Genomic DNA, 18,609 nt, shown 5'->3' with positions numbered 1-18,609 from the left:
ATTAGTAATGTATTAAGTAAGTGTCTTCCTCATCATTATTGCTCCTATAAAAACCCCTCCTCTCTTTCTTCTTCGGCACTAGAACTCTACCCTTTGAAACACACATTCTCTTCTAGCTCGCCTCTCGATCTGAACTCATCTAGGGTTTCACACCCAGACAAAACCAACAGCTGCAAATCTGCAATGGAGAACAGCAACCCAAAAGCGGACCAGATCGAGGTGGAAGTGTCTGAGTTCGAGAATGATTTTGATGTCGTCTCTTACACCAAGTTCTACGACGAATTCCTCAGTACCTTCCTTCTTCCTTTCTAATTTTTGTTTTGCTGTTCAAGTTTTTATCCTTAAAAAAAAAAAAAAAAACACTATGCCAGGGTCTGTTAGTGTTAGTTGTATATGCACATTCATCATACTCTGTCTCTATACTTTTTTCCAAAATCCGGTCAACAAAATTATAATGTATCTATAAATATTGAAATACTAAATGTTGATTGTCAGCTAAGCTTGATTGGGGAATTATGAAATTCCAGCATGTCCAGTCGTTTCTACATGGATATTCAAACCAATAAAGTCCAACTTATTCTATTCTTGATTTTTTATATTTGTACCATAATAGTTTAATTCAAAGAATACTTTTTCACATTTGGGCGTTTGCATTGTTTTGTGTAGATGTGGATTTGCTGCAAGAAAGTTGGCCAAAAGTGGAATCTTCTTTAGAAGAGTATGGCGTTTTATGCACCCTGGATATGGTATGTGTCATGAATCTTTTCTAATACAGCGGTTTCTTCAGCTTGTAAATTTGTATTGTTTCGCATCTTAAGTTGTTTTATTTCTAACTATGCTCAGGTTGAGGGTAAAATGAAAGTCTCAAGAGCCACAAGGGATCAAGACCCAAATATTATTCTCAGGGCTATGGATGTTTTGGAGCTTTTGTCAAGAAGTGTTCCGGCAGAATGGGTAAAATGGCTGATCCTTTGCTATCTTGTTATATGTTATAATTAATTAGCTGTTGTATATATTTAAATGATTTGATGTAAAGTTGTTCATATGCTTAATTTTCTGTTAGAAGTATTTTTAATTTATAGCTCATATTCAAGATAGACCTTTAAATAAAATATGATACCTACGACTACTTTGACTGAAAAGTGAAAATTTAGTGAAATTGTTACTTTAGTTTGAACCTATTTGTATTGATTTTCTGATTTGAGTGGACACCCTTTTGATTCAGGCAATACGAGTACTGGATTGCAGTTTCCAGTACGACATCATCAAGATTGGGAATCAAGAAGAGGGGATTTGCAATATGTACGGGATCACTAAGGTCGGTATGGCATAAATTTGCTTCTAATTCTTGTTTTTCTGTAGCAGGTGTCTCTTGATTCTTCTTGAAAAGCATTCTCTCTAGTTGTTAGGCGATACTATTAATTTTAGCATTGCCATGTGGTCATTAAAACTTTTGTTCGATATAAGGTTTTGTGTTGGTTAGAGTTTTTCTCAACAAGATCATGAATAATGCGAAGTTAGTACGTATAATGATATTTGCAGACCTTTGAGTTTTGGCATTGTAACGTAGAAAGTACAGCTTTTGTGTTAGAAAGGGTTTAGAGTTGATTAGTGAAACATGATTTTGTATACATGTGAGGATATTATAATATGAGTGGCCTTTGAATTTTAGCATTGTAAATCAGCCAGTAAAGTTTTTCTTTGATGTTAGAAAGGGTTTAGTGAAGTAGGAATAAATCTGAAGGGAACATGAGGAATGAGTGTACGTATAAGAGGAAAAAAGATTTAGCAATGTAATGTTGCGAGTTAAGCTTTTATGTGATATTAGAAAGATGTAGGGTTGGTTCGGATTTAGTGACCCAGGAGTTATCATGAACCTAACATGAGGAATATTAATTTGGTTATTCTGCTGCCTAGTTGATGATGTACCAGACTAAATCCTATTTGTAGTTCTAAAGAGCCAAAGCTCAGTCTTCACTTTTTAGCCTTTTTCTGATTTCTACTATTATTTGCAGGAGCAATTTCTTGCACGGAGGAAGCTTCTGGCTGGCTATGTCCTAAAGGTGCATAATATATTCTAAGAATCATATACATGTTTAGCTGATCTTTGCACTCTAATAAAGTTTAAAAGATAAATATAAAACTCAAGGCAAATATCTTTAATTCCTTATTCGAGCTGTTTTGCTAATATTTCAAAATAATTCGGACGCAGGTACTGTTTGAACTGACAGATTGTGGAATTTTTCTTAAGGTTAGTGTTCTTTAGTTATATTTTTGATGCTTATGATTGACATTTCTTTTTTGCTGAGGATGAAGTGATAATTCTGAATTTAACTATTTTTAATTTGGTTTATAATTGAATAGGGAAACACCATTGCTGTGATTGGTGGTTCACTCCAAGGAATAAATATAGTAAGGAGGATTGTCGAAGACTGCATTGCTCATGATGTGCCTCCTCTACCCCGGGCGCGATTGATGAAAAAGAAGTCTCAAAAGAAGAAGGATGAGATGAATAAAGTGGCAAGTGAATTGATGATAAATCTCGAGGGTATGAGGATCTGAATTATGGTGTGTAGTGTTGTAGACTTCATGTAAATGTTAGCGCATTGACTTGAGACTAACATGTAGGGCTAATATAAATCTATGTTTTGTGAGACTGCATTTTGGTTTTTGTTGTTATCAAGAGTATCCATACTTGAAAAGTGAGAAACATGAATATGAGTAGACTTCAAAATAAGCCCAATTACTTGAGACTACTGAGTGCTAACTTTGAAAAACTTGGAAGTGAAAATTTGAGTGACAAGTCAACTAAATTTAGGTGCAGTCACTAATCTTTTATCATTGTAGTCTGACAAAATAATCTACACATGACAACCAAAATCAATTAGTAATAGATGAAGAGGCTCAAATTTCTCTAAATACATTTACAAAGTCACAATTTTTTAAATTGTGATTTAGATTCATTCGATATTTTCGACACTCAATTTACTCTACTCTCAAGTCTTTTTAACTCATTTATTCAAGTAAAAAGACCTGCAATTGGGAAGAACTAAAATATTAATCTAAATACTGATATCGATCATTTCACATCCTCATTTCATATTTAAAATCAAAATATCAAATTATTAGATTTGGCCAAATCTCCAATAACAACTCGCCACATGTGCAAGTTTTGAAGTATTATGGATGATTTCGATGCTATAGCCGAAGATCTCTCTATCGAAAACAACAAAAAATTTAAGTTTAAAAAACACGTGTCACCCTAGAGTTGGCCCGTCCCCACCAAATCTCCAATCTCAATTGCGTCTTTTTGCTAATTGAAAAAGGAAAGTCTTGGTGCGTAGAACGTGAAGCGCGTGGGAAGATTAGTAAAAGGGAGATTAAGTAAAGTATCCACCTAATCCTACTTAACATAGGAAATGGTAATTATTGCTCCTCCTATAAAAACCCCCCGCTCTCTTCCTCGTTTGGTAACTTCACTCTTTGCTAGCTCCTCCATCTCTGAAATTCTCTCGAGGGTTTGGCACAGCCGTTGCGATGTCGGAAGATTACCCAAACGCCATTGTTCTGCAGCTCGAGGAGGCTCTGATGGTCCAAGATGAAATTGAAGTCGTCTCTTACATCAAGTTCTACGATCGATTCCTTGGTAAGTACCTCCCTAAGATCAGAATTTTTCTGAGCAAGTTTTAGGTATTTATGGTTTGGTAGATCAGACTTACCGCACGTTTTAGCAAATTAAGCTAAGCTTGATTCTGAATCTGCGCCCAGGCCTCGAAAACCAAATTTACCTTCTTTATTATTAAATCTGCATCATTAAAAAGTTCTTCTCATCGAATAGGCCTCTGCATTATTTTGTGTAGACACAGATATGCTGCAAACAAGTTGGCCTATAGTGGAGTCGTGTTTGAGCAAGCATGGCGTTTTGTGCACACTGGATCTGGTATGTGTTATCAATCTTGTCTGTAACAACAACTCTTCTGGAGTTTGTATATTAATGCGGATTGGTTGATCGATCATTGTAAGATATATATGATGCACATATTAAATCGTTGGTTTTCTAATTATGCTCAGGTTAAGGGTAATATGAAGGTTTTTAAAACTAAAGGGGCTGAAGATGAAGACATAATTTTCAAGGCAATTGATATTTTGCAGCTTTTGTCGAGAAGTGTTCCAGCACGTTGGGTAAAAATGGCAGAGCCCTTTTCATGTTATAACTAATTAGCTATTGTATATATTCAATGATTCGATGTAAATTAGTACTAATAAGCTGGTTATGTATTTTTCTTTTCACTGTTATTATTTCTCCTTCTGAGAAAATATGTGAATAATATTGGTATCAGGAGTAATAGATCTTGAAAATGCTTAATTTTGTGTTGTTATTAAGTTTTCATCTTAATTTCAACTATGTTGTGTTGGCCTTCTGATTTCAGTGCACAGGCTTTTGATTTCAGGCAATACGAACGCTGGATTGCAGTTGGCAACATGAGATCATCAAGATTGGGAATCAAGAAGGGGGGATTTGCAACATATTTGGGATCAGTAAGGTGGGTATTACATGTTTCCTTCCTCTCTTTATTATTTTTTTTCCTTCCCTTTTCTGCAGCAGGTGTCTCTTGATTTATGTACGTGTTGTATTATATGTTTTTTGAGCACTCTCCCTTGTTAGGTGGGACTAGTTGTAGCATTGCAATGTGGTCATTAAAACTTTTTTTCTGATGCAAGGTTTAGAGTTGGTTTGGGTTTTCTGAAATAGGAATTATTACTTATGATATGATGAATTTTGTTGACAATCAGAGTTTGAGTTTTAGCATCATAACACGGAGTAGAACTTTTGTTTGATGTTAGAAAGGGTTTAGAGTTGGTTAGTGAAACAAGATTTAGTATCAATGCAGAGAACAGAGAGATCAATGAGCAGCCTTTTAGTTTTAGCTTGTAATGCAGTAGATAAAGCTATTGTTTGCTGTTAGAAATGATTTAGTGAAACAGGAATTTATGTAAGATGACATGAGGGATAAGCGGATCTTGTAGTTTTAGCATTGTAATGAACAAAGCATTTTGTGTAATGTTTGTAAGATTTATAGTTTGTCCGGATTTAGTGACACAGGACTTGTGATCTTGAAGATAACATGAGGAATATGAGTCTGGCCGGATATTCTGCTACCTACGTCATTATGATTTATGAGTTAGGCTTGATCCTTTTTGTAGTTCTAGAGATGAAGTTTAATTTTCTGCATTTTTATAATTTCTACATTGTCTGCAGGAGCAATTTCTTGCACGGAGGAATCTTATCGTTGGTGTCATGAAGGTACAAAATAGTTAAGAAGATGTTAAAATGGGTTAAGAAGATGAATCTCAACTTCTCAAGGCAAATAGCCTCGGTACACCTTACTTGCTTAATTCTTTATGCCAGATGTTTTTCTGATTTTTCACCATAATATTGTGACACAGGGACTTTTTGAACTTACTGGCTGTGGCGTTTTTCTTAAGGTTAGCATTCTCTTGTTATTTTGATCCTTCACATTTCCTTTTGCTGGTCTTCCCCTTCCAATTTCCAGGTGAAGTGAGAGTTCAGAAGAAATTAATTTTTTAAATTTGATTTCTAAATGATCAGGGAAATACCATTGCTGTTATAGGTCCACTGCAAGGAATAAAGACGATAACAAAGATTGTGGAAGACTGCATCGCTCATAATGTGCCTCCTGCACCCCGTGTGCGGAGGATTAAAAAGAAGACTCAACTGATGAAGGATGCGAGAATTAAAATGACAAGTGAAGTGATGATGAGTCTCGAGGCTTTTCATGTCTAAAATGTCATAATTTCATCTATAGTTTCTACGGCTTCATGACAAAATTATCTCGACGACTAGAGACATTTGTACTTTTTAGGGATATTGTATATCATATCTATCCCTTGGAAAAACTTGAAGTGAGAAATATGAATTTAAGTATAGTGCAGAATGATCCCAAATGACCTGGATGATATATTTTATAGTTATTACTAGTAAAAATGGCAAGTCATATTTGCCAAAAGAAAAAATTAAAAAATGGCAAGTCATAAAATTGTCTGTGGTGGTTGATGTGGTGAGTTTCATCATCGTCCTCTGATCATTCGACAATCGGTTTTCTTGTGGAGGATGTGTGAAATCTGCTCTAGAGTTCATCTACTCATCATCTTCATGGACGGGAATGGGGTTGCTCATCTTTCCGTCATACGTAACGAGTTTGTTTATCTTCAGCTGGTTTCGAACCATTTTGTAGAATTCAAGAAATCTTTCACTTGGCGTTTCTTCTTAGGCTTCTTAGGACCAATTTGAGTAGAGAGGAGCTTTCGAGGTTACATATCAAATGAATTGAATGCAAGTGATCCATAGACCGTAGACGAATATACTTGCACACAATAAATCTGAATTACAATTTCAAAAATTATGACTTTTGTAAATATATTTATAGAAATTTGAGCCTCTTCATCTATTACTAATTGATTTTGGTTGTCATGTCTAGATTATTTTGTCAGACTAAAATGATAAAAGATTAGTGACTGCACCTAAATTTACTTGACTTGCCACTCAAATTTTCGCTTCCAAGTTTTTTAAAGTTAGCTCTTAGAAGTCTCAAGTAATTGTGCTTATTTTTCAGTCCACTCGTATTCATATTTCTCACTTTTCAAGGATGGATATTCTTGATAACAACAAAAATCAAAATGTAGTCTCACAAAACATAGATATATATATATATATATATATATATATATATATATTAGCCCTATATGTTAGTCTCAAGTCAATGCGCTAACATTTACATGAAGCCTACAACAGTACACACCACAGTTCAGATCCGCATACCCTCGAGATTTATCATCAATTCACTTGTCACTTTATTAATCTCATCCTTCTTCTGTTGAGTCTTCTTTTTCATCAATTGCGCCCGGGGTAGAGGAGGCACATCATGAGCAATGCAGTCTTCCACAATCCTCCTTACTATATTTATTCCTTGTAGTGAACCATCAATCACAACAATGGTGTTTCCCTACTCAATTATAAACCAAATTAAAAATAGTTAAGTTCCGAATTATCACTTCACCCTCAGCAAAAAGAAATGTCAATCATAAGCATCAAAATATCTAAAGAACATTGACCTTAAGAAAAATTCCACAATCTGTATGTTTAAACAGTACCTGCATCCGAATTTCATTTTGAAATATTAGCAAAACAGCTCAAATAAAGAATTAAGGATATTTGCCTAGAGATTTATATTTATCTTTTAAACTTTACAAGAGTGCGAAGATCAGTTAAACATGTATATGATTTTCAGAAAATATTATGCACCTTTAGGACATAGCCAGCCAGAAGATTCCTCCGTGCAAGAAATTGCTCCTGCAAATAATAGTAGAAATCAGAAAAAGGCTAAAAAGTGAAGACAGAGCTTTGGCACATCTTTAGAACTACAAATAGGATTTAGTCTGGTACATCATCAACTAGGCAGCAGAATAACCAAACTAATATTCCTCATGTTAGCTTCATGATAACTCCAGTGTCACTAAATCCGAACCAACCCTACATCTTTCTAACATCACATAAAAGCTTTACTCGCAACATTACAATGCTAAAATTTATTTTCCTCTTATACGTACACTCATTCCTCATGTTGACTTCAGATTTATTCCTACTTCACTAAACCCTTTCTAACATCAAAGAAAAATTTACCAGCTGAACTAAAAGGCCACTCATATTATAATATCCTCACATGTATACAAAATCATGTTTCACTAATCAACTCTAAACCCTTTCTAACACAAAAGCTGTACTTTCTACGTTACAATGCCAAAACTCAAGGGTCTGCAAATATCATTATACGTACTAACTTCGCATTAGTCATGATCTCGTGAGAAAAACTCTAACCAACACAAAACCTTATTCGAATAAAGGTTATAATAACCACTTTAGCGTTTCAAGTGGTAGTATCGCCTAACAAGTAGAGAGAATGCTTTTCAAGAAGAATCAAGAGACACCCTGCTACAGGAAAACAAGAATTAGAAGCAAAATTATGCCATACCCACCTTAGTGATCCCGTACATATTGCAAATCCCCCCTTCTTGATTCCCAATCTTGATGATGTCGTACTGGAAACTGCAATCCAGTACTCGTATTGTCTGAATCAAAAGGGTGTCCACTCAAATCAGAAAATCAATACAAATAGGTTCAAACTAAAGAAACAACTTCACTGAATTTTCACTTTTCAGTAAAAGTAGTCGTATGTATCATATTTTATTTAAAGATGTATCTTGAATCTGAGCTATGAATTAAAAATACTTCTAACAGAAAATTAAGCATATAAACAACTTTACATCAAATCATTTAAATATATAAAACAGCTAATTAGTTATAACATATAACAAGATAGCAAAGGATCAGCCATTTTACCTATTCTGCCGGAACACTTCTTGACAAAAGCTCCAAAACATCCATAGCCCTGAGAATAATATTTGGGTCTTGATCCCTTGTGGCTCTTGCAACTTTCATTTTACCCTCAACCTAAGCATAGTTAGAAATTAAATAACTTAATAATATGCCAAACAATACAAATTTACAAACTCAAGAAAGCGTTCTATTAGAAAAGATTCATAAGTCATGACACATACCACATCCAGCTAGGGTGCATAAAACGCCAAACTCTACTGAAGAAGATTCCACTTTCGGCCAACTTGCTTGCAGCAAATCCACATCTACACAAAACTGAGAGTCTACCAAACCATTCGAATAACCTGGCATGTAAGGAGCAGCAAAGCGAATCCAAGCCTTGAGAAAGCTGAAAATTCGCATCTGTGAAGGCTGCTTGTCCTCTAATCTAATCTTATTGCGTGCTTTTCATATAGCCATAAAGACTACTATAGCAAGCCATATACCCTTTCTTAATTTCAACACACATGCATATATACTATATAGCCTAAGAAATTTACTTGATTCAAGTCTTCTGAGGTGATTTATAGTTTATTTTTATGGCTTGAGTAAAAAGAGAATTTTAAATGAGATAGTAAATATTTGTTGGCTGATACCAGTTAAAATTAAGCACGTACTATGCTACCAGGTAACAACCAAAAGTAATGAGATGAGAAGATATTGAGATTTCGAGAAGAAATCATAAATGATTAGATTAGGGATCTCATATCCCTTTCTCTATATAACATATTAACATTCATCTATATATTCAGCAGATTCGTTGGTTGATCTTAACACACTACTTAATAGGCATAAAGAACATTGGTATTATAGTCTTAAAGATAAGGGACGTCTGATCACTGATGGTCTTCTTATGCAAAAATGATTTACAGTGTTCTACAGTTTTTGGTCTTCGTATCAAAAACATCTTGACCGACAAAGACTAACTAACGACGCGTGTAATTCATGTGCCGTTAAAAGCTCAAGGCGGGAGAGATAAGTCCTAAAAGCAAGAAAATTTGTAGGTGTGTACAAATTGTTAGTCCTTGTCAACTTGAGTACTTTTACTGATCTTCTGATGTCCTGATATTCTCAATGAAAACAAAAGATATGAAGTAATTAACTAGCTGGCTACCTAGGTAGCTAGCTTGGTGCCAGCCGTAAGAGTTCATCTGTACGTTCTGGTCTGAAAGTGAATGCTCCTCGATGCTCTCTCGCTAGTTAGGTAGGAGGATACTTGGCACATTACTTTGCTAGTTCGTAAAGTCATGCGCACCAAGACTTTCCTTTTTTGGACAAAAGTAAGATTTGGTGGGGACCTGGTAGGGTAGGTCACCATGTGTTTTTTTTTTGTTTTTTTAAATAAAAAAATACTTGGATAAATAACATACTTCCTAACACTCGTAACAATACCGCGCCCCATAGTGTGGCTGCATTGAGCCTCATTGGCTCACTTGAATCATAGTAGAAGAGCCGTAGTCATTTGTATCATTGGTGTGTGATACTCTATTTTATTTTATTAAATCTTTTTAATAATTTTTTTTATAAATTTATTGTTTTATACTCGCATTAGTATCCGCTGAGGCTTTCATTTTATTAGAGCAAGTTCACCCGTTGGGTCACCAGATCACCAGGGCAGGAAACTATTCATTGCCACTGGATCTTTGCTTCCACCCGTTGGGTCAGGGTCACCAGTTACTGTTCATCGAATATTTTTTTTTTTTGGAAAATAAGAAATGTATGATGTAAATAAATAGTATTGATAAACAATTTGAAAATGCAACCAAAGAAAATTTTATTGGTAGACAAATTATATGTCCACTGACACTTTTTTTTTTTTTTTACTCCACCGACACTTTTATCATATATACACCACCGACAAAGTTTTTGAAAAGTGTGAAAATATTTAAAACTCCACCGACTCTTTTATCATGTACACACCACCGACAAAGTTTTTGAAAAGTGTGAAAATTTTTATCACTCCACCGACACTTTTATCATGTACACACCACCGACAAAGTTTTTGAAAAGTGTGAAAATTTTTATCACTCCACCGACACTTTTATCACATGCACACCACCGACAAAGTTTTTGAAAAGTGTGAAAATTTTTTTAACTCCACCGACACTTTTATCACATGCACACCACCGACAAGTTTTTTGAAAAGTGTGAAAAAATTGAAAAATCCACCGACACTTTTATCACATGCACACCACCGACAATTTTTTTGAAATGAGTGAGTGATAACCCACCGACACTTTTATGTGTGAAAAATTTCAATAAATAGACATGATGTTTTCACTACATACACACACCATCCGAGCTTAACAAACCTTCACCCTTTTCATATCTCTGGCATTACATATTTCCTAAATTGCTCTCGTTGCAATGAACAATTTGTGGGATCAAATTCGACTGTCTCAGGATGAAGATGATGAAGAGATGATGGCCACCAAAGTCATTGTCATCGCTGCAATCGCAGAAGAATCTGCAAACCAACACCAAGGGCGCGGTTCTCATCCGGGTCGTGCACCAAATGAGAAACGACTTAGAGAAGAAAGGGGCAAAGGAATGTTGGCCAACTACTTTGTCGACTGGCCAATGTTCAAAGATCCGGAGTTCCGAACACATTACAGGATGAGTCTCAATCTCTTTAAGCATATATCTACTGACCTTTGCCAGTATGATCGTTAAAAGCTCAAGGCGGGAGAGATAAGTCCTAAAAGCAAGAAAATTTGTAGGTGTGTACAAATTGTTAGTCCTTGTCAACTTGAGTACTTTTACTGATCTTCTGATGTCCTGATATTCTCAATGAAAACAAAAGATATGAAGTAATTAACTAGCTGGCTACCTAGGTAGCTAGCTTGGTGCCAGCCGTAAGAGTTCATCTGTACGTTCTGGTCTGAAAGTGAATGCTCCTCGATGCTCTCTCGCTAGTTAGGTAGGAGGATACTTGGCACATTACTTTGCTAGTTCGTAAAGTCATGCGCGCCAAGACTTTCCTTTTTTGGACAAAAGTAAGATTTGGTGGGGACCTGGTAGGGTAGGTCACCATGTGTTTTTTTTTTGTCTTTTTAAATAAAAAAATACTTGGATAAATAACATACTTCCTAACACTCGTAACAATACCGCGCCCCATAGTGTGGCTGCATTGAGCCTTATTGGCTCACTTGAATCATAGTAGAAGAGCCGTAGTCATTTGTATCATTGGTGTGTGATACTCTATTTTATTTTATTAAATCTTTTTAATAATTTTTTTATAAATTTATTGTTTTATACTCGCATTAGTACCCGCTAAGGCTTTCATTTTATTAGAGCAAGTTCACCCGTTGGGTCACCAGGGCAGGAAACTATTCACTGCCACTGGATCTTTGCTTCCACCCGTTAGGTCAGGGTCACCAGTCAGTTACTGTTCATCAAATATTTTATTATTATTTTTTTTGGAAAATGAGAAATGTATGATGTAAATAAATAGTATTGATAAACAATTTGAAAATGCAACCAAAGAAAATTTTATTGGTAGACAAATTATATGTCCACCGACACTTTTTTTTTAATTTTTTTTTTACTCCACCGACACTTTTATCATATATACACCATCGACAAAGTTTTTGAAAAGTGTGAAAATATTTAAAACTCCACCGACACTTTTATCATGTACACCACCGACAAAGTTTTTGAAAAGTGTGAAATTTTTTTTAACTCCACTGACACTTTTATCACATGCACACCACCGACAAGTTTTTTGAAAAGTGTGAAAAAATTTAAAAATCCACCGACACTTTTATCACATGCACACCACCGACAATTTTTTTGAAATGAGTGAGTGATAACCCACCGACACTTTTATGTGTGAAAAATTTCAATAAATAGACATGATGTTTTCACTACATACACACACCATCCGAGCTTAACAAACCTTCACCCTTTTCATATCTCTAGCATTACATATTTCCTAAATTTCCCTCGTTGCAATGAACAATTTGTGGGATCAAATTCGACGGTCTCAGGATGAAGATGATGAAGAGATGATGGCCACCAAAGCCATTGTCATCACTGCAGTCGCAGAAGAATTTGCAAACCAACACCGAGGGTGCGGTTCTCATCCGGGTCGTGCACCAAATGAGAAACGACTTAGAGAAGAAAGGGGCAAAGGTATGTTGGCCGACTACTTTGTCGACTGGCCAGTGTTCAAAGATCCGGAGTTCCGAACACATTATAGGATGAGTCTCAATCTCTTCAAGCATATATCTGTTGACCTTTGCCAGTATGATCGTTACTTTGTTCAAAGGTCAGATGCTACCGGCAAAGTCGGACTGCTTCCGGAGCAGAAGATGACAGCTGCCTTGCAAATGCTTGCGTAAGGTGCAGGGGCAAATCAATGTGCTCAGTATTGTCAGATGGTGAAATCCACCTCCGTCGTAGCCCTTCAGCACTTTACACGAGGAATTGTTGATCTTTACTCAACAAAATACCTCCGCGCTCCTATTGCAGCCGACCTCAGACGACTTCTTGCCAAAGCTGAGAGGAGAGGTTTTCCAGGAATGATTGGGAGCATCGACTGTATGCATTGGCAATGGAAGAATTGTCCGACAGGTTGGGTTGGAAAATATAGTGGTAGGAAACAGATCCCCACTATCATCCTGGAATCAGTCGCATCTTACGACACCTAGATTTGGCATGCATTCTTTGGAATGCCTGGGGCATGCAACGACCTGAACGTCTTGGCAAAGTCTCCGTTGTTTGATGAGCTTACTGCTGGTAGAGCACCTCTGATCCAATTCCAAGTTAACAATAGAGCTCACAGTCTATGGTACTATCTCGCCGACGGTACTTATCCTCGATGGGCGACTTTCTTGAAAACTGTTCGAAATCCTACATGCCCCAAGGAAATCGAGTTTGCAAAGGCTCAAGAGGGGTATAGGAAGGGTGTAGAAAGATGTTTTGGTATATTACAGTCACGGTTTGGTATTGTTATAGGAGCTGCTCGTGGGTGGCATAAAGAGGACATTCGATACATTATGTTGACGTGTATTATATTACACAACATAATTGTCGAAAATGAACGACCTGAAGACAGCGATGATAAGTTGGAGTCCGATGATGAGTAGGATAACAATATGAGGCCCAGGATTGCTGAGGTATGGGAGGGACCAACCGGTAGAGACTTTGATCCTGTTGGTAGATATGCTCATCATATGAACGGATTCATGGACCGCTACCAACAAATTAGATCTGAGCACAGTCACTCCAACCTTCAGGAAGACCTCATTCAACACTTTTGGGAATTTCAAGGCAATAGGAGTATCTAGATCTGCTATTTGTGTGTGTTTTCTATTAGTTTTTATGTTTTTAATTATGTTTGTGTGGCTTCTACTTTAGTTTTAATGTTTTTAATTATGTTTGTGTGGTTTCATTTAGCTTTTCATTTGTAAGGGTATTATTCAAATAAATTTTAATTTCATCAATCTAATATTACATAAGTCAAAAACCAAGCATTGGAATCATAACAATACAATTATTTAAAATATATAACTCCCTAATTTTCCTAATCCTCATCTTCATTAGGAATCCAATTTGTGTTTGTGGGGTCATCCATATGGTTGGGGTTGGTGAATTCACCCGAAGAGAAAGGTGGGGAAGGGATACTACCGGTGAATGGTGGTTGTGGGAAGCCACCGGGGAAAGGAGATTGTGGATAATATCCACCGGGGAATGGTGGTTGTGGCTAACCACCGAGCAAAGGAGGTTGTGGATAGCCACCGGAGAAAGGAGATTGTGGATAATACCCACCGGGGAATGGTGGTTGTGGGATGTTAGATCAACGGGTTGCATCTTCAGCTTCTTTCTCTACAATTTTTTTTTCTTTGCCAGTAATTCTTTTTGGTTGGCGTCATCTTACTTGTGTCTATCTCCATAATACGCTCTTCCCTCTCTTGAATATCCAATTGCAAGCGTATATAATCTTGTTGTTATTGGTCACGGAGATGTCGAGCATATTCCTCATCACATTTCTCCTTGGCAGACATCATTGATGTTTGGTTGGTTGCTATAGTCTCCACAGTGGTTGTCAGAGGACTGGAATCATTAGATGCTTTCTTTCCTTTCCGAAGAGCTTCTTTGGCAGCCTTCTTTCCTTGAGGCCTCACCGAAGGATTGGGAGTTGCATCGGCGTTTACCTCATCTACATCTATGTCCAACTGGACATGAGAATCAGGAACGGATTGTTGTGTGTGCATCCGTTCAGTTCCTCCCCTGGAGGTTCCTCCAGCCGAAGAGGAATGGTTTGGAATGTCATCAAATTGTTGAAACCCCTTAACAATCTCGTAACATTCTAAACTAATGAAATCACCTTTTTTTTTCTTTTCCTTTTGATTTGGTCATCGCAGCTCTCCACAAATCTTGTGCTTGACGTCGCTATTTAATTTAAACAAAAAAGTATAAATCTATTAGTACAAATATAAACGAGGTACAATGTATCAACTATTTAAGTATAAATTGGTATAATGTATAATTTAAATAAAATGAAGTATAAAGTATGATTATGAAGTACTAATTTGAAGTATAATTATCAACTAAATTTTAATATATGAACTAATAATTTAAAGTATAATTATCAACAAAATATTTCAATTAATAATTTAAAGTAAGATGTATCAACTAATTAAATTGTAATATACACTAAAAGAATCATAAAAATTAAAATTTGTGTTACACTACAAATTCATACCTCATCAATCATATTTGCACCACTCTTGTACCAAATTTTCGCTTGCCTTAACGCACAATGCCAAGCATAAAGTTCGACTTTCAAGGTTTTCCACCTCCCTTGAAAAGCTTGCAATGATTGGACATATCCATCCCAATGTTCGGCATAGTGTTGGCGTACCTCTATCCATAGATCATCTTTTCTTCGTTCCGTACCCTTTGCCGGATCTTGGCTAACAGCCCTCCAAGACTTGCACAATTGAATGTCTTCAATAGTCTGCCAACGTGTCCCGTCAATACTTGGATCTCCTACGGGTTGGACAATCGTTTTGCCTCGTACACTCATATTGGAATCAAAAAATTGTAGAGTATGAAAGCTATGAGGAGAAGGAACAAAAATTTTTGAGGAAGAAAGATGATTTTTTTGGTGTGAGAAGTAAAATAGGAGGTGAGGTATTTATAGGAAATTGTGGTTATATTTTTTTTGTTAATGTTGTAATCTAACGGTTATTATTATTATTATTATTATTTTTTTAAACCTCTTGTACCAGAATGGAAGCCGTCAGATCCCTTTAAGGCTCAAAATCAACGGTCCAGATCTGTGGACCGTTGCATTCAAAATGCAAAGTAGCCCAACGGCTACACGCCACGTCGCACCCCCATGCCACTACACGACAAAAGCCTGGCTGCTACGCGCCTGCTGTCTTGTCGCCGCTAGAAGACACGCGGTTGGCCTTCACTTCTTCGGCTACGCGCGTCTCCCCTCTCCTCTTCTTCTTGGGCCAGCGTGGCAGCATGGGTCACGGGCTCAGTCACCATGGTGCCCGAGATGGTGCCCTGGGCCGATCCCTGTAGTCTTGCCCCATCACCGGTGGAAGGATGAACAGTCCAAAATCAAGGCCCCCAGCCTCCTTTTGACGTGGTGCCCGGGCATAAGGTTGCCCGGTGAACTTGCTCTTATAGACGCTAAAGCAAAAATTTGAGACAACGGTGAAAGTTTTACTATATCTGTTTAGGATCACTTAAATTTAATTTCATTTGTTATGAAAAGTCACGTGTATATATATATATATAGATCTAATTTGATTATCGACGTCCACATTATGCACAACTCCGGACCCATAAGATTTGGTTTTGCTACTTAAAACGGGTTATTGTATCACTTGATCATTCTCAAGATGAGTAGCGCACTTATGCAACTATCACTAGGCCAAACAATGCTCGGTTTCATCAACTAAGGTGAAGCTACTACTGCTCAACAATCTGTTATTAGCTTAAGATCTACTTCCACCGGATCAATTTCGATGACAAATGAGGAGATACAGGATCTCATGTCCCTTTCTCTATTTAACCTTCCGCGTTTCAACATTTTCGTTTCTAGCTTTGACCTTGATACATACAACGGGAATTAAGAATATTGGTGTGTGTGTAGATAAACATGTACTTTGATCTTTCAATGGCATGCAGTTGAAGTAGGAGGAATTATTAATGAGTGAACTTGAAGAATGAAGGGACGGCCTTTCTAATTCTCTTAAAGATAAGGAACTTGAAAACAAGAACTAATTGTGTTCCCATGCGAGTAACAACAATGGAAAGAGACTGGAAATCAACAATGGTTTTTTTGAGGTTAAAACGAAACTCTAGGGCTTTTCTTGCAATAACTAAATAGAAATTATTTTATGCACCAACGGTGTAAATGACCCAATACTTATAAGATGATCTCAATCCTTGATATTTATAATTAATATTTTTATTAATAACCTAAGAGTGTATTTAATATAATCTAACCATCCATTTATGTCAAGTGCATGTCGGTGCACTGAATCCTCCTCCACAACTAAAATCTTCTTAAGTGCGAGTACTTATGTTTTTGGTTGATTTTGAACATATATGCTAGCTAGCGCAAAAGATACAAAACAGAGGGAGCTTTTGGAAACTAATTAATCAGCATCCATCGATCTCTAGGATCCCCAGAACATTAACAGTAGTGAACAATTAAAAACACACGGAAACTATGGAATCCAAATAAATTGTGATGTTGAACAAATTCTAAACCCTAGAAGCAAGAAAAGTTGATGCAATTACAAATAAGTCTTTAATGTCTTTTACTGAACTTCTGAAAAACTGATCTTCTGATCTTCTTAATAAAAGCAAAGATATGGGAGTAATTAACAACTAGGTACCTAGCTTGGTCCTAAGAAACTTAACTACTTCCTAGCACTCGTAATAAGACCGCGCCCATGCATGGTGTGGCTACATTGAGCCTATTTGGCTCACTTCAGTCATAGTAGAAGAGATGTAGTCTTTAATTTGTATTATTGGTGCGGTTACTCTTTTTTATTTTATTTTTTTTAACAAGGTCACGTTGTTATAGTTCCTAAGATTTTTAATATTTCAGTTAGTGAAATTCATCTTTCCAATAACAAACCCCAAAAATAATTGATTTATTCGAGGCTTTCATTTTCCTATCATAGACAGTAGAGTAAAAATTTGAGACAAATTATAATATTTGGTGGAAGTTTTACTGTGTGTACTAGATCTGTCTACGGATCACTTAAATTCAATTCCATTTATTATAAAAGCCATATATATATATATATATATATATATATTTGATTATCGACATCCACATTCGTGCACGACTGCGGATCCTTAAGATCGACTTCCACCGGATCAGTTTCGATGACCAAGAGAAAACTTGAGACCAGCATTAATTATAGTCTTTCCTAACTCACTGAGAAAGTATAAATGAGAAGATATGGTATCTCATGTCCCTTTCTCTATTTAAACATCCTCTGTTTCGGCATATTCGTTGCCTTGACCTTAATACACTAATAGGCATTAAGAGTACTGGTATATAAAAAGTCCATGTATACTTTGATCTTTCAATGGCAATTGAAGTAGCAGGCTTTAGATTAAGGAGTGAACTTGATGAATGAAGAGACGGCCTTGCTGATCGATTCTCTTGAAGACAAGGGATTAATGTCATGCGACAAACAATGAGATTAATTCTTCCCTGCAAAGAGACTGAAAATTAACTATGGTTTTAGGGTTTAGGTCTTGAATAAGGCATGCCGGACCTCGCTTTTTCTTGCATTAACTAAAATCTTCTCCGAGTGTAAGTAATGTTATGGAATCTGTTTTGAATATACATGCTACCGCAAAAGATACAAAACATCCGGGGGTAGCTTCGGGAAACTAATTTATAGCTGCTTGGATCCCCATAACATAAAAAGTAGCCAACAATTTAAATATACATGCATAGAAACTACGGAATCCAAACTAATTTTAATGTTGCACAAATTATAAACCCTAAAAGCAAGAAATTTGATGCGAGAACAGATTATATATATATAGTCTTAAATGTCTATTACTGAACTTCTCATCAGTTGATCTTCTGATCTTATTACTGAAAGCCAAGATATTTGAGTAACTACCATATAGATTGGTCCTAAGAAAACGTAGGT

The 18,609-nt window shown here is 36.3% G+C and overlaps 5 protein-coding genes across 8 annotated transcripts; 4 read left to right on the top strand and 1 right to left on the bottom strand.

Moving 5' to 3' along the window:
• Positions 1-99: 99 nt before the first annotated feature.
• On the top strand, positions 100-2,654 carry LOC112201630 (KRR1 small subunit processome component homolog). 2 transcript variants are annotated; one of them, XM_024342533.2, is made up of 7 exons: positions 100-289; positions 667-746; positions 844-954; positions 1,226-1,318; positions 2,016-2,063; positions 2,213-2,251; positions 2,365-2,654. In XM_024342533.2, exons 1-7 carry the CDS (start codon positions 184-186, stop codon positions 2,560-2,562), a joined length of 675 nt encoding a protein of 224 aa, XP_024198301.1. In that variant the 5' UTR covers positions 100-183; the 3' UTR covers positions 2,563-2,654. The 2 variants fall into 2 exon arrangements, with proteins under 2 accessions (XP_024198301.1, XP_024198302.1); XM_024342534.2 differs by lacking the exon at positions 2,213-2,251.
• An 833-nt stretch (positions 2,655-3,487) lies between these two features.
• Positions 3,488-5,981, top strand: LOC112202551 (KRR1 small subunit processome component homolog). Of its 3 annotated transcripts, none has more exons than XM_024343560.2 (7): positions 3,488-3,646; positions 3,861-3,940; positions 4,072-4,182; positions 4,452-4,544; positions 5,261-5,305; positions 5,449-5,487; positions 5,612-5,981. In XM_024343560.2, the coding sequence occupies exons 1-7, from the start codon at positions 3,538-3,540 to the stop codon at positions 5,804-5,806; spliced, it is 672 nt and encodes a 223-aa protein (XP_024199328.1). In that variant the 5' UTR covers positions 3,488-3,537; the 3' UTR covers positions 5,807-5,981. The 3 variants fall into 3 exon arrangements, with proteins under 3 accessions (XP_024199328.1, XP_040363017.1, XP_024199329.1); XM_040507083.1 differs by having other exon boundaries at positions 5,634-5,795; XM_024343561.2 differs by lacking the exon at positions 4,072-4,182.
• An 846-nt stretch (positions 5,982-6,827) lies between these two features.
• On the bottom strand, positions 6,828-8,818 carry LOC121049140. Its single transcript, XM_040505709.1, has 5 exons — positions 8,705-8,818; positions 8,435-8,530; positions 8,056-8,148; positions 7,325-7,372; positions 6,828-7,025 (listed from the first exon to the last, which is right to left on the bottom strand). The coding sequence occupies exons 1-5, from the start codon at positions 8,816-8,818 to the stop codon at positions 6,828-6,830; spliced, it is 549 nt and encodes a 182-aa protein (XP_040361643.1).
• Positions 8,819-12,408: 3,590 nt separating this feature from the next.
• LOC112203087 lies at positions 12,409-12,798 on the top strand. The gene has a single exon (XM_024344108.1). The coding sequence runs from the start codon at positions 12,409-12,411 to the stop codon at positions 12,796-12,798; it is 390 nt and encodes a 129-aa protein (XP_024199876.1).
• A 330-nt stretch (positions 12,799-13,128) lies between these two features.
• Positions 13,129-13,545, top strand: LOC112203086. The gene has a single exon (XM_024344106.1). The coding sequence runs from the start codon at positions 13,129-13,131 to the stop codon at positions 13,543-13,545; it is 417 nt and encodes a 138-aa protein (XP_024199874.1).
• The last annotated feature ends 5,064 nt before the right edge of the window (positions 13,546-18,609 follow it).

Source organism: Rosa chinensis, chromosome 5 (assembly GCF_002994745.2).
Source record: "Rosa chinensis cultivar Old Blush chromosome 5, RchiOBHm-V2, whole genome shotgun sequence".
Lineage (NCBI taxonomy): Eukaryota > Viridiplantae > Streptophyta > Magnoliopsida > Rosales > Rosaceae > Rosa > Rosa chinensis.
This window is presented reverse-complemented; position numbering and strand designations above follow the sequence as displayed.

Excerpts from the sequence above, each read along its gene's own strand:
- LOC112201630 (XM_024342533.2), top strand. The coding sequence starts at position 184 with ATGGAGAACAGCAACCCAAAAGCGGACCAGATCGAGGTGGAAGTGTCT. Across the intron at positions 747-843 it reads TTTTATGCACCCTGGATATG|GTTGAGGGTAAAATGAAAGT; the intron begins GTATGTGTCATG and ends AACTATGCTCAG. Across the intron at positions 955-1,225 it reads GAAGTGTTCCGGCAGAATGG|GCAATACGAGTACTGGATTG; the intron begins GTAAAATGGCTG and ends CTTTTGATTCAG.
- LOC112202551 (XM_024343560.2), top strand. The coding sequence starts at position 3,538 with ATGTCGGAAGATTACCCAAACGCCATTGTTCTGCAGCTCGAGGAGGCT. Across the intron at positions 3,647-3,860 it reads GTTCTACGATCGATTCCTTG|ACACAGATATGCTGCAAACA; the intron begins GTAAGTACCTCC and ends TATTTTGTGTAG. Across the intron at positions 4,545-5,260 it reads ACATATTTGGGATCAGTAAG|GAGCAATTTCTTGCACGGAG; the intron begins GTGGGTATTACA and ends CATTGTCTGCAG.
- LOC121049140 (XM_040505709.1), bottom strand. The coding sequence starts at position 8,818 with ATGCGAATTTTCAGCTTTCTCAAGGCTTGGATTCGCTTTGCTGCTCCT. Across the intron at positions 8,531-8,704 it reads TAGATGTGGATTTGCTGCAA|GTTGAGGGTAAAATGAAAGT; the intron begins GCAAGTTGGCCG and ends AACTATGCTTAG. Across the intron at positions 8,149-8,434 it reads TGGAGCTTTTGTCAAGAAGT|ACAATACGAGTACTGGATTG; the intron begins GTTCCGGCAGAA and ends CTTTTGATTCAG.
- LOC112203087 (XM_024344108.1), top strand. The coding sequence starts at position 12,409 with ATGAACAATTTGTGGGATCAAATTCGACGGTCTCAGGATGAAGATGAT.
- LOC112203086 (XM_024344106.1), top strand. The coding sequence starts at position 13,129 with ATGCCTGGGGCATGCAACGACCTGAACGTCTTGGCAAAGTCTCCGTTG.